Here is a 16,037-nt window from a genome sequence, read left to right on the forward strand (position 1 = left end):
GTACCACGTCAGAGGGTAATTTCTTTTTGGTACTTTATTTTTCGAAATTGGAATTTTGGGAGAAGAAAGGTCGAGAAATGGATGGAATCTTGTGGCTGGCGATGTTCGAAGAGAGAGAGAGAGCCTCGCCACGTGGTGGTCGTCTTGTCTCCCCCCGCTTTTATCTCCAAGCGTGCTTATTTAATTTCGCGTGACAAATTTCACCATGACTCGTGAGATAGTAAACCCAAAGAAAATACTACTACCTATTTGTTTACGGAGGAGTTATGAATAAATTTTACAACGCTCAATTTCGAGCTGTAAATATTTATTACCGTTAATAAATTGTTTTCAATTCAAATCGTTCAAAATATTGAGGTTGCGTGAGCCGTTAATAAGTTTCTCTCAAAACCAAATCCTTACTCGCAGTCGTTGGTGAAAAATATGATATGAATCGTTTATTTTGTAGAATTAAAATAGGAGTTACAGTATTTTTTAAGTAAGTTAATTGAATATTTTGATGCATAAATCACATTCTTCGAAGCTTGATTTTTCACATTCATAACGGTTCTATACAAATGTGTGTTTCTTTACTATGTTATACTCCCTCCGTCCCTAAATAAGTGTTCGGCGCGCAAAACTAGGTTTTACAAAACATGCATATTTTCTATTAAAAAATTTAAATTTTTTTCACAATCTATTAGAACTCATTGCTATCTATTGATTTGTGAAAAAAAATTAATTTTTTTAGTAAAACAAATGTATCTTTTTGAAGGCCTAGTTTTGCGCGCCGAACACTTATTTAGGGACGGAGGGAGTATTAATTTCCGATCAATTTGATTTCTTTTCTAAATTACTCTACTCTTTGAGATCTACCAAATAGACAAATTGGATCACATTTTTTGGTTTGAGCATGTGACCGTTTCATGGGCACAACAGGGATGTTGTACCTTAAGGCACAATAAAAACATGGTTTCTACTCAAAACTGTTTAGCTGATCTCAAACAAACTTCAAATAATAATAATTCGCACCAAATGTAAATCTCAGATTCTATAGCAAAGACGAGTCTGGCATGCTATTAAATTACTTTTATTCTTATTCATTCTTGTTATATCCAATTTTTTAAAACTAGCCATCCATTTTTTTAGAATGTGTAATTTTTTTTAAATTTTTTTTTATTTCATTCGAAAAACAACTAAATCTAATATAATAAACAAACAAAAGAATCAACGAAAAGGAGTTTAAAAAAAAGAAAAGCAATTAATGAAAACTAAAAGAAAGTACTAGTTTGCAGTCGTAATACCATTGGCGAGTAGTACAAGATAAAGCGGTAGTGGAGGCGGCACTGAAAAAGGACACACAAATATCCTGGGCGAAATAGGAGTAATCACAAGAGGATATTTTCATTTTGTAATGAGGAGGACAAAAGAGTTGAAATACTTCAGCCTCTAAAAATTTAGCGGTGTACTAGAAAAAAAAAAAACGAAGGGAACCTGAGTGGGTCCTGAGTGGGTGAGGATGAGGATGAGATAGAGAGAGAAAGAGAAAGAGAGAGACAGAGACAGAGAGAGCGGGGTCGGCTTGGGGACTTTTTCTCTTCTCTTTGCGCTTTTCGACACGTCATCGGTCACTCACCGCCCTTCCCTTAACTCGCTCGCCACGTGCACGTCTCCAAGATGTATGTACACTCTGTTTACAAGAGGCCCGCTATTCGCAAGGAAGATTTGTAAAGAACTACGTAAGAAAAAAATATGTTTGGCTTTATTTTGGGTTTTACAAAAATCTAAAAAAATATTCATAAATTTTTTAATATTATTTTATGAGGCTCTTATAAAAAATCAGCTCTAACGAATATCGGCAAGTATTACTTTTGGTTCGTAAGGACAAAAATGCTCAGTTTAAAATGACAGGAAGTCCCAAAACACATTTAGAGTATGTTGCACCGACTAAAACAAATAGTCCTACTAATAAAACACATTTTTTGAATTAAATATGATGTATTATGAGAATATGACTTGTTTTTCTTGTAAAATAAAAAATATAAATCTTAGCAGAACGAGACCTAAAGACTTTTTTTTAAATTAAAAGTAATGTATTATTAAAAAATAATTTATCTCATAAAATAAAAAATAAGTATTACAAAAATAAGAACATTAACGAAACGGAACCTCTGAATAATTTTTCGTGTTATGTACACACCTTGTCTAGTCTATATGGATAGAGAAAGTGATAGCAAAGCGACTTCTCTGTGTGTGCGTGTGTGAGAGTGAGTTGGGTTTGGATATGGATGCCTCTGGTCCACTCGTTTTTTCGGTTGAAAAATAAAGGGACGAAAATCATAGTACAGCGAAAATCGGTGGCCATAAGTTTTTGCGCAGAGGTAGTTTATGGATTGGTAGAGGGCAGATCCAAAGAAAAGTCTAAAAAGAGCGTTGCCAGCTGTCCCACTGCTGGAAAGTTCAAGCAAATACTGTACAAAAAGAACAACCGAGAAAGCAACATACTCTGTATATATACCACCACACTGTAGTACAGTAAATAAAAACTCAACCCCCGTTTTCAAACGAGAGCTCGCGGCTCGTTTACTAATGCTGTGTGTTTGGATTTGAATTTGAAATTTTTTTTGAAAAATTGTAGGGGTAATAAGTGGAGAGAGATAGAAAAAGAAATATTGAAAGTAGGGAGAATTTAGAGAGTATTTTTTGAAAAATGCTTTTTGAAAAGCAAAGAGAAAAAGACATTAAACGAGTTGAAAACTCGAGTTCGAGCTTTGCTCTAAGCGTTAACAAGTCTAGCCGAGTTACTCAATTTGTTAACAGCCCTAAGTACCTCTATGCACAAGATCAAGGTTAACAACACTAGCAACAAACACTTCTTGAATGTCCCAAACAAAAAGAAGAGAGGAGATTATTGTATACTACCTTTCTTCAAAATATAAAAATAAAATTGTTGGTATCAAATTATCAATCGACATTTACTGTTCTTGTATAATTATTATTTTTATTATGAATGATGCAAAAACAAACTATATTATGTTAAAGGTTCTAGGTTTTAGTGACTATGCATTATGACTGTTTGTTAAAGGTACTACTCTAGTGACTATACATCATGACTCCGCTCCTATATGAACCTCACAAGCTACTTTTCTAACCCTAATTATTTACGTAATACCTTTGATGGATTGTGGTCGTGATTTTAATGGTTCATATCGTATCTTAATTTTTTATGATTTTCATCTGGTTATTGTTGCATAAATCCCCAATAGTATCTCTTTAATATTATGTATTGATGATGAGCTTCTAAGATTTTGAATTCAACCTTCATCAGTTACAGGAGTATCTTTTAATAGAACATCTTCTTGATGTTCTTGTCTTATTAAAAAACTTAAGTTTTTCTAATATGCAAAGTTGTTTTCGATATATACGAATCAATTTATGGGATTTACACATGTCTATATCAAATAGTATGATTATACACTTCTTCTTTTTTGTTACGACTTCATAAAAGTAAGGATATACAAATGCATCGATACAACTTACTCACACAATGCCCGATGTGACAACAAAGTAGGTAGATAAGGTTCGAGAGTCTTCTATTATGAGCATATTGTGTTCCAATTTGTGCATATTGTACATTCATATAGTTTTTATGAATTTCAAAGCCCACGGTCTATTCACGAGGGTGCAGATGTCATTGTCAATTACCAAGATTCCTCTTTTGTGTATGTAATGTGTTTGAATTTGTGCACATTATATGTACATGTTCTAAAATTCAACACCCACCTGATGAGGGACATAACATTAAAATATGTTTGTTTGTGTAAGAATAAGAGCATGATCATATGTTAAGGGACTCCAAAGTTTTATAAAAAGCAAAATTTTAACAAGGTTTTCTCTCCCCCACACAACTGGTTGGTTGCATAATCAAGCAAATTAGGCTGCGTTCATGTATGACCCTTTGTCAAATTTTCTTAATAAAATTTTGTTGCCTTTAAAAAAAATACTTGTACTGTTTTTCAGCCTAACCCTCCTTTTCCTATTGGGGGGTAAAAGGGATTGATGATTTGGGCTTGTGGGAGAACAAGAACTTGCATTTCCTTTCTTTCAAATGAACATACTTTTCCCATGTTCTAGTATTTGCCAATTCATACCAAAACTCAAGGCCTCTAGACATGGGTTGGGCTTAGTGCACAACAAAGGACTCCAACAGCAGCACTCACAAAAGGGCTGGATTGACCAGAGGGCCTCACAAAATTGGGAATTAAGCCGTTACCCATCAATTCAGACTAGTTGTAATTTCCAAGGGAAAAATGGTGAAACTTGGGACCACTCATCACTTTGGAGGCTTGAGATCAAAGGGGTCCGGGTTTTGGCACAACGGGTTTGAATTTTGAACTTGGACCAATGAATAACAAGCGGAGTAACTATACGAACACAAATGGCTCAACACTTATCTAAACATAAATGTATTCAGATGCATATGAAGTCGTCTGATGCAAACAAAGCAGTAAAAGAGCTGAGCGTTGCAGTGTTTGAGCTTGACCGGTTCGAAACTAGCCTAGCTCAAACTCGATTTTTTTACTAAATAAGACTCTACTAGTCAAGTCTCCACAAAACAAGCCAAGTTTTTGTAAATAAACTGAGTGTCCTAGTAACTTGAGTGCAAATTGTTTACTATTTGAGCTCGAATTGATTATTAAATGAGATCAAAATACGAGCTCATAAAACAGATCGATTCGTTTACACGTGAGCAATAATAGAACCACAAATATATACACAAACACATTTACATGTTCTGTGAGGCGTACACACACTAGTCACTAGAGCAAATGAATCCGTTTATGGTTCTAGAGATTTTTCACAATATACAATGAACCCCAATGATGATTTTTTTGAAAAGAACCCCAATGATGTATTTGAGACCCAAACTTCAGAACATCATTAAAGGCAAAATAAAGAGCAAAACATTCCTACGCCATCGTGTTAAACAAATTAAAGGCCACCCTTTACCACTCCCCAGTCCCCACTCTCCACTCTCTCTCCACCAACCCCCCCTCCCCCCCCCCCCCCCCCACCCCCTCTCTCCTCTCTCTCTCAAAGATGTCAGCTTGTCTACTTCAGAATCTGATACTACTACTAATCCTATTCACACTAGCATCAACATCACCCCCCTTAACAACCGCCCACTACTCCTCCTCCCAGCCCTACCCCTCCTCCTCCTCCCCCTCCTCCCTCTCCGACTGGAACCCCGCACACGCCACCTACTACGCCGCGGCGGACCCCCGCGACGCTGTAGGCGGCGCGTGCGGGTACGGCGATCTTGTGCAAAGTGGATACGGGATGGCGACGGCGGGGTTAAGCAGCGCAATGTTCGAGCGGGGCCAGATCTGCGGCGCGTGCTTCGAGGTGAGGTGCGTGGAGGACCTGCGGTGGTGCATTCCGGGTACGTCGATTATCGTGACGGCGACGAATTTTTGTGCGCCGAATTACGGGTTCGCGGCGGACGGGGGAGGTAATTGTAACCCGCCGAACAGCCATTTCGTGCTGCCGATTGAGGCGTTCGAGAAGATCGCGATTTGGAAGGCGGGGAATATGCCTATACAGTATCGGAGGTACTTTTTTTAATACCTGTTAGCCCTAATTTTGCTTTATCTTTTTGACTATTATCCTTTTCTTCCACTCAACGTTCCCGCCCATTACAAAAAGAGAAATGGGAAAAAAAAACAAAAAAAATTACTCCACTTCGGAATACAATCGTATCTGGACATGTGGATTTATGTGCATTTAATGACTCTGAAACGTTCAGAATTGTGTTTTAAAGGTGTTGCATTGCCAAAGAAGAAGTTTTTAATAAGGTTGTGTAACTTTGGGACGGAGTCAAATCCCTATTTTTTCGTGCAATCTTAGCACTCATCGTACCAGATTTTTTTTATTTTTTTTGGTCATCTTACCTTTAAAATTGCTTAAATTGCATAGAGTCGAGGTACAAACGATTTTCGATACAGGTGATCTGGTATTTTTTTGGACTCTTCCCCCCCCCCCGAAATATTCTCTTGTACTAGTACCAGGTGATTTTTTTCATCCTTGTTCACTAAGGCTTCGTTTGGTTTGGTTGGACGTTTTTTCTGTGTTTGGTTGTGTAAAAAATGAAAAAAATATTTTACAGGTAAAACATTTTTCACTGAGTGGATGAAAATGACTTACCTTTAAATCTTTAAATCTTTCGTAAGTTATTTTCTGAAATGAATCTTGTTCTCACTGCTCAGTTTCCTTGATCATCAGTTCTGACCCACGTTCAATTTCAATAATCTCATATTTCTCCGCCGTTTAACTCTACATTTCCCTCCACACTATTTTATTGATTTCCGAAATTATTTTCAAGTGCCAACCAAACACCGAAAAATAAAATTTTGAAATTTATTTTTTGAAAAAACATTTTATATGAAAAACATTTTACATCGAAATGGAGCCTAAAAGCTGAATAGAAACGAAAACTTTCATTTTTTCTTCTTCTTCATTGATGTTTTTCCAATTTACTTTAGTGATCCAAAATCCATTTTTGCTGCTGCTGTTGTTGTTGTCTTTCTTCTTTCTTACTTCATCTTTTCCTCTCACATGCTAACGTGCAACGTCGGTGCCCTTACCCCACCTTCTTTTTCCAGTCGTTTATTCATCATTCTCGATTCAACAGTGTCCCTGTCCATGGTTAGGATGTGGTTCATTCTCGATTCAACAGTGTCCCCGTCCGTGGTTAAAACGTTATGAGCCTGTTTATTTCACCGGAAATGGGCATCAAATTGGGCTATAAATTCAAGTTGATCAAATATTCCGTGTTTAGTTAAAATATTTATGACCCAGATTAACCTGTCCCGAGTATATAAATTCGCAAAATGTGGGTATTCAATGTCACGGGATGTGGCATTATTAATACAATCATTATTGGCGAAGAAAATAGAGACAAAGGGGCAGGTGAGTTTTTGCAATTGTTTGATGATTGGCTAAGAAAATACTTTAGTAGAGACGAGGGGCAAATTTGGTATTACAACTGGATGAGTACCGGAATAATTGGATTTGATTATGTTGATGCCAGCACACGCCATGTATCTTTGATGATGCGGACATGTGAAGTAATGTCGTTATAAGTCAATAAGTCATGCATAACACCTGGTTCCATTTCGGAGTTAAATGGGCTTGGGCCATAGCTGGTAGTGGTCCAAGACTCCGAGGTTGTTGGTGGTGGCATTTAATTATGGTAAAGTATATGTTTAGGTGTACTTCTTTCGGGTAAGAGTAAAAATGGGTTGGTATGAAGAGAAAAACTTATTCATAGGCTTCCGTGAATAAATTTTTACGGAGCGCGATCTCGGCCTGCCCGGAAAAGTTTCATTAAAATCTAGTCCGTCCAAAGCCGAAATTGTAGCGCGAGATTGAGCGGTTCCGTGAACATCCTGTTCACGGTAGCTCCGTGAATAAGTTTCAAAAATGGTGCTTGTGTAGATTGGGGTTTTATACGTTTGGCTAACGTTGGGGAAGTTCTCCATGCCAAAGTAAGTGATAGAGATTACCATGGTTTGATAAGTTCAAGCCATCTGATCTCGATATTATATTTAGGCTTGTAGCATGAATCCCGAAGGAGAACTGGAATGTTAATTCCGGATCCCTATCATTCCTACTTCTGGAGGGGGCTGGAATATTAACCTATGATCTGTTCAAAAACGGAATAACATTTGCTAAACAAGTTGTCCCCATCCGTTCTATTTCTATATCTGTTAATCAAAGGCCCTGTGCTCAGAGAAAGAAAATGAACTCTAGCAGATTTCCTTAAACACATTTACTGGGAAGATTCTTCCATTGATGCGAACATTTGGATCAGATTATCTCAGGCACCAGATGCATGGATTGGGGCAGAAAATGAGTGTATTGACTCTTGCTCGATCAAAGTCCTCAGAGCCATGCTCGATAAAAGTTAATTTTGCATGTTAGTGCAAAGGCTTGAAAGACTGGAGGGTGACTACTTGACACAGAATATTCTATTTCTTGGTTGTGCTGCTTGTATGTTAGTTGTTGATCACTTCTTCCTCTGTCTAGTTGCTAGAGTTGTGGGATGTAGCTTTTCATTGTGGTTGAATCGTCGCTAGTTTTTGAACTTCGGGCTTGTTAGAAGCTTGATTTATCTTTTCCTTCGATGATGACAGGGACATAGAAGCCCAAGGACATTACCCCTAGAAGTAGCCGCCTCTTTATGAAGTCAAAAGATCCTTGTTTTTATAGAACTCCTCAATCTACACCCGCCTCACCATTCAGGAGCCTCCTTTGTCATTCTACTGTGCGACTGTGTCTATGAACTTGACCCACTCTTTTTTTTTTTGACAAAGTGAACTTGACCCACTCTTTGTTAACCTTGGTAGTTGGCACCTAAAATTTTGTAATTCCGCAGTTTTTTGCCATATCAGCTTAGAGTGACTCATATTTGGCATCCTTCAAACTGCATCAAAAAAAATATTTTGTATTGTTTCATATCTCTTCAAGTTCTTGAATTTGAATTACTACTTCACAGTTCCCACCTAGGGATGATGGCCTTCAGCATGTTTGCATTTGGAATTGTTGGTGTCTAAGTGTTTTGAGGGAGAATCAAGGACATTCTAGTCAGAGTGAGAGTGTGACACATGATAACAATACAAGTCATAGTCTCTGCTACCCATCTGGAGAACGAAGACCCAAAACTGAATTAATGTAACTCATCCCTAAAACAGGGTGCATTTAGGTTTGATTTCTGTGGAACGAATGTTATCATAGACTGGTATTGAATTTGGTTAGGGGTTTTATAGTCAGGACAATTAAAAGTAACATCTCCTAGTACATTTTGCTGGAGAACTTCTGATCAAATGCAAGTTATGCAACTTCTAGCATTTGATCACGTAGATCAAGAAAATATTTTCTTGCAGTATATTTAATGATTGTTATAACGTTTCTGTGATTTCATCTTCATAGTAACTTCTTAGTTTGCTTTTCATTATTTCACTATTTGGCCTTTGGACAGGATTAAATGCAGAAAGGAAGGAGGAGTTAGATTTGCAGTTGATGGTGCAGGAATGTTCCTGTCTGTTCTGATCAGCAATGTTGCAGGAGTTGGAGACATAGTGGCAGTCAAAATTAAGGGTTCAAGAACAGGATGGCTTCCTATGGGCAGAAATTGGGGCCAAAACTGGCATATAAATGCCGATTTGAAGAATCAGCCTCTTTCATTTGAAATCACTAGCAGCGATGGGGTCACGCTTACGTCGTACAATGTTGCCCCAAAAAATTGGAGCCATGGGCAAACTTTTGAAGGCAAGCAATTCCAGGCGTAAATGCCATGACAATAGTTGGTATTGTTTTTGTTTTCCGTTTTGATTGGGTTGGAAAATATGGGTGCGTATGACTTTTTTGGGGGTCTTCCCTTAATTTTCGGTGTATGATGCTGGAAGAGGGAGTTTAGAGGTTCGGGCACAAATGGTGCTGGAGAACAACTAGAATTGTATGGAAAAAATCATACTTAAATCACGATGTAGTCCAAAAAACTTAACACTCAAGTTTGTATTTTGATATGGAACTCTTCTCTCTTTTTTCTTCTAGCCAGAGTGGAGGCAGCGTTATCCTAACAAACAACAAAACACACTTACTGCGTGCAACTCTTACAACAAGATCACCAATATAACCTATCAATGCCTACAGATACAAAACTACAAAAACACTGATGGACACCTCCGTTGAAAGTGCTGTTGAAGAGCAAATAAATAGATTCACCGACACACAATGGCAAAGCAAGCAAGGGTTAAAGTGGAGGTGCACATGGAAACTGAGGATGATACGCTGCGGCATAGAATGCTGCAATGCAAAGGGACTAAGTTTGGAGGTTTTCTGCACCGAGTCTTGTGATATGGCTGAGATTGACTGCCCTGTCCCGTATACTGAGTCTTGATTTGGGCATCCCACCATGACTATGGACACAAACATATCAATCAGATAAACATAAGCCGTATGAAAAATCCACACAAGATGATAGCAGACAACATCAAACTCGGTTCCATCTGAGACTCGTTTCCCAGATGACCTGTTATTCCAAATTCTGGACGATAACATTTTCCATTACAAAAAAGTTGAAACAAGTCAACCATGCATGGCTAGTTGAATTGGAATTAACCAACAGCCAGTGCTTCAGTCACAAAGAGTAAGCATAGCAGCCTAGTTGAATTGGAAACTAAGAAAGAGCAGATGCCAAATAAGGATTTCAAAATGTAAATGATGGGGAGAAAGCAGGTTACATGAATGTTAGACTGCAAAAGGACAACCAAATTCAACCGGACTTAAGTTAACAGATACGTACTTGTATGTAAAGAGTGGTTGTGCAATTCTTGTACCAATAGCCCGACTCAAATTTGTAACCCAGGAATCGTGGTGCTAGAGCTTTTACGCGGTGTTCTAAAACAAGGAATTAATCGCTTGAGGGGCCTATCCGATTAGGTTCAACTAACGATTAATCCCCAATTACTAATTAATATGCACTTATAAATCGCTCGAAGGTGGCCAACAGCCCGACTAGCGCCTAGCGACTAGCGACTTTTAGAACATTGCTTTTACATAATATAACTACCAAAGATAAGACTGCAAAAGGCATCACCCAAAGTTTTAAAAGTTTCATACAAAGTCTCAGAACCTCAACTACATAGTATACAGGAAGAACTAAACATTCATATGTTGGTGGTTGTCCTAATTCTACTAGAAACTAAAAAACTCTACACATAGAATACGTTAGATATTGTAGACCTATCTAATACTCCAATAAGCATACATGAGACCAAAAGCTGAGCCATGGTATCACCTATGCGCAACTCTACACATTATGTCAGTAAAACTATAAGATTGTCCTTGGCTCATAGAACTCAACAGAACACTAAACAAACCAGTCAAGCAACACTGTAAAACAAACAAGCTGATAAAACATCGAAAACGTACTTCTTACAATTCTAACATTGTCCGTCTTTTGCTTCCCGTGTCCGTGCCATGAATCCTCCCCCCATGTTAGAACGAAAACGAGCTATGGGACATAATACAAATACTGTATGGGGTAGCTAAGGGAAAAGCATTCAATAGGCGGGTATTCCTCAAAAGAAACTCGCCCAAAAGTCTTGGAGTTATGCATCCAAAGAAGGTGGAAACAGATTTCAGTCTTCAGACGCGTACATTTCTGAAAACCTTACAGAATGCCTCGCACACGAACAACAATTATGGAGAAGAGAATAATAACTTATAACCATCATAAGAATATGTTAAAGAGTTTCTAATCACCTTGGAAACTGGTAAGATAATCCCTTAGGCTCAAACGGAATATTTATACGAGTACACCAGAACCTTATCATAATTGCAAATATTCTAGCCATAGACTAGTTCCACAAAAGCACTATACAATACATTATTCCAAATGCTATCACAAGTAAAATCTAAGTCAACATACTACTGATATCCCAATTGAAACATTTGAATGGAAGACTGTAAAACCAAGCATGAACAGGCAAAAAATCTGAATGGCTTCTCTAAAACCAAGCTCCTGTCAAATACTCCATTGTACAGAACTTTTGTACATGTTCACATCAACATTGGATGTGAGGTATGCCCCTCTCTAACTACAATACAAGTTGTGTGAGAACTCGATATTCGTACATTTTTTAAAGAGCAAAAAATCAGAAAAACGCCTGTGAAACTACAAAAAGAAAATTCAGAACCAAGTTAATTGCAGCCTAGGAAAGAACCTGGTAAAAAAATCACGTATGCGGACTGAAGCAACCGCAAGGAATGACTTGGTAGCAAAGTCCATTATATCTTCCAAACAGGTTGGTGCCTCATAGATCCAAGGAGAAGCAAAAAGCATTACATCATAGCTTCTGATGAGACTCAATAAGCAATGCATTCAACAAGACATGAACAGCAGCTTCATAAACAAGTCCACCATAATGCATCCCATCAACTGTACACCGTTGCCCACATTTCTGACTCAATGCCTGAATATCTAATAACAAAAGAGGGCCGTCAGATCGACGCAACAACTTACTTCCATAAAACTCTTTATCATAAGCATCTCTCATGGCATCCCTCATCTTTTCCCTCTTCTCCTCTGAATTCAACATCGAGTTTATCAGCACAGGCATTCCTAGCCAAAATATGTGAGGCGACCGAATGGAAGCGGAACCCGTCACGGGCCCATCAGTTCCGAGCTCAGGAGAAATCGGGAGCATTGAGACCACCGAATTCCTCAACAACCGTAACGAAACACCATAATCGGACGAATTAGTCATGTGCAACATATGCCACAACCCTACCCCCATCACCAAAACATCCGGGTAGTTCTTATTTCCCTTAAACTCAATCATCAAATCAGTCAAATTCCTCACGTAAGGCGCCCACACGAAATCCAACTTCATCCCAATCTCATCAACCACTATCTGATAATCACTATGCCTCTTAAACAGATCAACCTTAACAGAATCCATCTCTTCTGACCTCAAAACCAAACTCAACAAAGAAACAACCACCAACCGTGCCTGCGAGTCTCCGGCAACCACAACCCACGACCCGTTAAGCAGATCGGATACGTCGGCCCTACCCAGTTTCTGAAACCCACAGGAGGCAACTGGGTCGGATCTAGCCCAGGCCCAAGACCCATCAACATCATTATTAGACCCCTCAATCATATCATCAAGATTGGGTATTTTGACATCGTATACGATGTTGTGGAGCAAAGAAATGCAAGAATCTCGATTTTCTAAGACTACAATTGAAGGAGATTTAGCGGAGGAATTTACAAAATTGGAGATCAATGGGAAGTAAGGAGTGAGGTGGACACCTACCGCTAGGGTTATGAAGAGGGCCCCACTGAAGAAGAGCATCTTGTTGCGGCTGAGGTGCCAACCGGCCATCACCATTGGAACGAAGAGGACTACGCAGGCCGCCAATGCTCCGTATTGGACGGCCCCTACCATCCTCTCTCTCTCTCTCTCTCTCAATAGATATAGATGTATGTATGTGTGTACTATATATGTTTCCTTTTTTCGTTTTGCAGATTTGCGCAAGGGTTTGGTGTGAAGTCAGGCTGGTATCGATGGTACGCGGTAACAAGAAAGGAAGAGGAGAGAGAGAGAGAGAGAGAGAGAGAGAGAGAGGCGTTGGGGTATGAGAGGTAAGAGGAGGCGGTGGTGATCGAGACGGCACGATAGCCGGGGGTTAGGCTTATTCAAGTTGGTTACGATTAAATTCTGCAGAATAATTTTTGTCTTATTAACTTCTTCTTCTTTTTTTGTGTTTGTTAATCTTACGTCAAATTTTTATGTGATATTCAGACGAATTAGTAAAAACGAGAGGACTCAAAAAAGTTAAAAAATTTAAATTTTACACAAATATTTTAAGGGAAATGATTTTGTTACTCTTTTTTTTTTTGTGTTAAAGTCACTCCCCTCCAAAAATACATTTACAGAGGAGTAACGTTAACAAAAAAAGAAGTGACAAAATCAGCAACCTATTTTGAGAAATATCCAATGAAAAGCTAAGAAGTCAGTTTTTTTACTTTTTCTTGAATATTTCTCAAAATACTTATTTAAAAGTTATAATTTTTTATTTTTCCGATTCTTCTTGTCTTTATTCATCCATATCATATAAAAGTTTGGCGTAAAACTAATAAATAAATAAAAAATTGAATAAGGATAAAATCAAAAAATTATGGTGCAAAAGTTAATCATTAGCATGAATGGAGCTGCCGAATCACATGTGAACATGTGCTGTGCACGCTTGGATTTTTTATTTTAATAAAGGAACGAATTAAATTATACTACCTATTTTAGCCAAATAGTCCAAATAGATTTTTTTTTTCTCTATTCAAAAAAATTCGTATTTGTTAATTTTGCGTCGATTCTTTTATCGATTATTGCTTAATCATGATAAGAAGAATTTAAAAAATAAAAAATTAACATCGAAAGCCAAAGTTTTTTAAATAAAGACGAAGATAAACAGCTTAATGAAACCTTGAAAAACTCTTTGAAGCCGAACACCAAGAACTTATTGCCCACCGCCACACACCGCCGGATCTGAGGGAGACTCAGACCAGCACAACTCCAGCATCGATTACATCAAAAGACAGGAATGAAAACAGCTCAAACCATTACACAATAAAAGCAGATGCAATAAAAAGAAAAAAGAAAACAGGAAGAAACAGAAGAAAAAAAAAAAAAAAAGGAACCCGAAAACACTGAATTCTCAATTCTTTCATAAGCATTTTTTTTTTTTTTTTTGAAATTTTGTTCACCTCTTGCTTAGAGAACCATATAGCAAATAAATTGTCTTTTTAAGCAAAATTGGTTATAATTGACCAAACGAAGGGCCTAATCAGATCAAATATCATAAGATTACAGAATAAACTTCTATCCTAAGGAACTGGGCATAGAGTCCATCAAAGGGAAGGAGAATTTCGTAGTAATTATAATATAATGGAGGTCCGCCCACAACATATATTGTGGCTCTATGAGAGGTTTTGAGCAATGCCTAGCAGAACAACGCACTTAGCGTTCTCTGAGGTCTGGAGTTTGAGTCATCACGTACAAGGTGCTCGACTTCCCTTGTAATTACTAACAAGTAATCCCTAATATCCTATCGTCTAGCAAGAGGAAAACGAAACGAAACAATGCCTAGCTCAGGAGCCCTCAAAAACATCTCCCAAGGCCCAATCTGTGAGATGTGGTGCCAAACCCATTATGTTGAAGAAAAGAAAGAAAAGAAACAAAACGAACTCCACAAATCAGTCTGGAAAAATGTGACACCAGGCCAAAAGTTGGGCCGATTTCATTGACAACAATTTTTGGGTCTTTTCTAGTATTTGTTCCACATTTGAAGGACTTGGACACAAACTTTCAGTTACACAATCAGAGCTAGCAGGCTGTGCGGCCCATATACTATCTAGTTGGGCTTTTTGGAATCTTGGGCTATAGACAAGAAGGAACTTATATTAGGTATTCCGTAGCAATAATGCTACATACACAACTTTTTACCACAACTAGCTAGCTGACTCAGCAAGGTGTTCCGGCAACAAAAATGATACATACACAACTTTTTACCTAAACCAGCCACAACTGTTGATTCAGCACATCTAAAAAAAAGTTGGCATTATTATTTTTCCTTATTCCTGAGTCAGCAGTTGTAGGCCTGTGGCTAGTTGCTGTAAACAGTTGTGCATGTAGCATTATTGGTTCCGGCGGCGTGCTCCCGATAAATGAGAAATCGCAACCCATGTAATGTGGATCACCCCTTGTCTCCCACTCAACAGAAGCGTGTCATCATGTCCCCTCCGCTAAATTTAGCTCTACGTGATTTCTGGGAGCACCAAGTGGACTACTTCCAATATTCTACTCATAGCAGCAGAAGCAAGATGCCTTAGAGTTTGAATTTTCATTAATTAAGGAATAAAAGAATAACATTTACTTTTGACCTACTCTTTTTAAGCAAGTAAAATAAACGGGGGGGGGGGGGCGGGGCTTGAAAAGATTAGGTAATCAGAATCACAATTCACAACAACCGATTTCGTTGTCAATACCAAGGATACTGCCAAGGACTTGTATCTAAGATTTGAAAACATCCTTTCAAAATAATGGTGGTTGGTGAGGCAAACTTTATAGCACTGTCCCCTACCCATTGTCAATTAGGGCAACCAGCCCTAATGTTTTGTAACATCTTCCAAGGGCATGTGGACATGACCCCCTCCCTTCTGAATAAAGGCCTATGTTTCAGGGGAACTAGTTCTCATGTTCATATGCCCATTACATAAATGGGTTTTTGGGAGTGACAACCCTTCATGTGAATGTGACCCACATTCCTCTCTGTGTTTGGTATATTTCTTTTTCGACTGTCACGGGTGTCCGGATCAGCTTACAGGCACCTCGACTAGTTCCTTCTTCTGTCTGGTTGAAGGCAGGCCGTCCACGCCGGAGTAGAGAATTAGCAAGAAATTCCTTTCTTGCGGCCTAAGATCTTAAGACTCG

At 38.3% G+C, this 16,037-nt stretch overlaps 2 protein-coding genes across 3 annotated transcripts; one reads left to right on the forward strand and one right to left on the reverse strand.

Moving 5' to 3' along the window:
• Window positions 1–4,967: 4,967 nt before the first annotated feature.
• LOC131298323 (expansin-A13) lies at window positions 4,968–9,593 on the forward strand. The gene is made up of 2 exons (XM_058323710.1): window positions 4,968–5,591; window positions 9,020–9,593. The coding sequence occupies exons 1-2, from the start codon at window positions 5,080–5,082 to the stop codon at window positions 9,327–9,329; spliced, it is 822 nt and encodes a 273-aa protein (XP_058179693.1). The 5' UTR covers window positions 4,968–5,079; the 3' UTR covers window positions 9,330–9,593.
• A 129-nt stretch (window positions 9,594–9,722) lies between these two features.
• On the reverse strand, window positions 9,723–13,208 carry LOC131298322 (protein ALTERED XYLOGLUCAN 9). Of its 2 annotated transcripts, XR_009190490.1 has the most exons (2): window positions 11,769–13,158; window positions 9,723–9,959 (listed from the first exon to the last, which is right to left on the reverse strand). XR_009190490.1 is itself a non-coding variant. In XM_058323709.1 (1 exon), the coding sequence occupies exon 1, from the start codon at window positions 12,993–12,995 to the stop codon at window positions 11,892–11,894; it is 1,104 nt and encodes a 367-aa protein (XP_058179692.1). In that variant the 5' UTR covers window positions 12,996–13,208; the 3' UTR covers window positions 11,524–11,891. The 2 variants fall into 2 exon arrangements, 1 of the variants encoding a protein (XP_058179692.1); XM_058323709.1 differs by lacking the exon at window positions 9,723–9,959 and having other exon boundaries at window positions 11,524–13,208.
• Between the last annotated feature and the right edge of the window lie 2,829 nt (window positions 13,209–16,037).

The sequence above is a fragment of the Rhododendron vialii genome, chromosome 8a (genome assembly GCF_030253575.1).
Source record: "Rhododendron vialii isolate Sample 1 chromosome 8a, ASM3025357v1".
Classification (NCBI taxonomy): Eukaryota; Viridiplantae; Streptophyta; class Magnoliopsida; order Ericales; family Ericaceae; genus Rhododendron; species Rhododendron vialii.

Coding starts and splice junctions, on each gene's coding strand:
- LOC131298323 (XM_058323710.1), top strand. CDS start 5,080: ATGTCAGCTTGTCTACTTCAGAATCTGATACTACTACTAATCCTATTC. Junction 5,592..9,019: donor ATGCCTATACAGTATCGGAG/GTACTTTTTTTA, acceptor GCCTTTGGACAG/GATTAAATGCAGAAAGGAAG.
- LOC131298322 (XM_058323709.1), bottom strand. CDS start 12,995: ATGGTAGGGGCCGTCCAATACGGAGCATTGGCGGCCTGCGTAGTCCTC.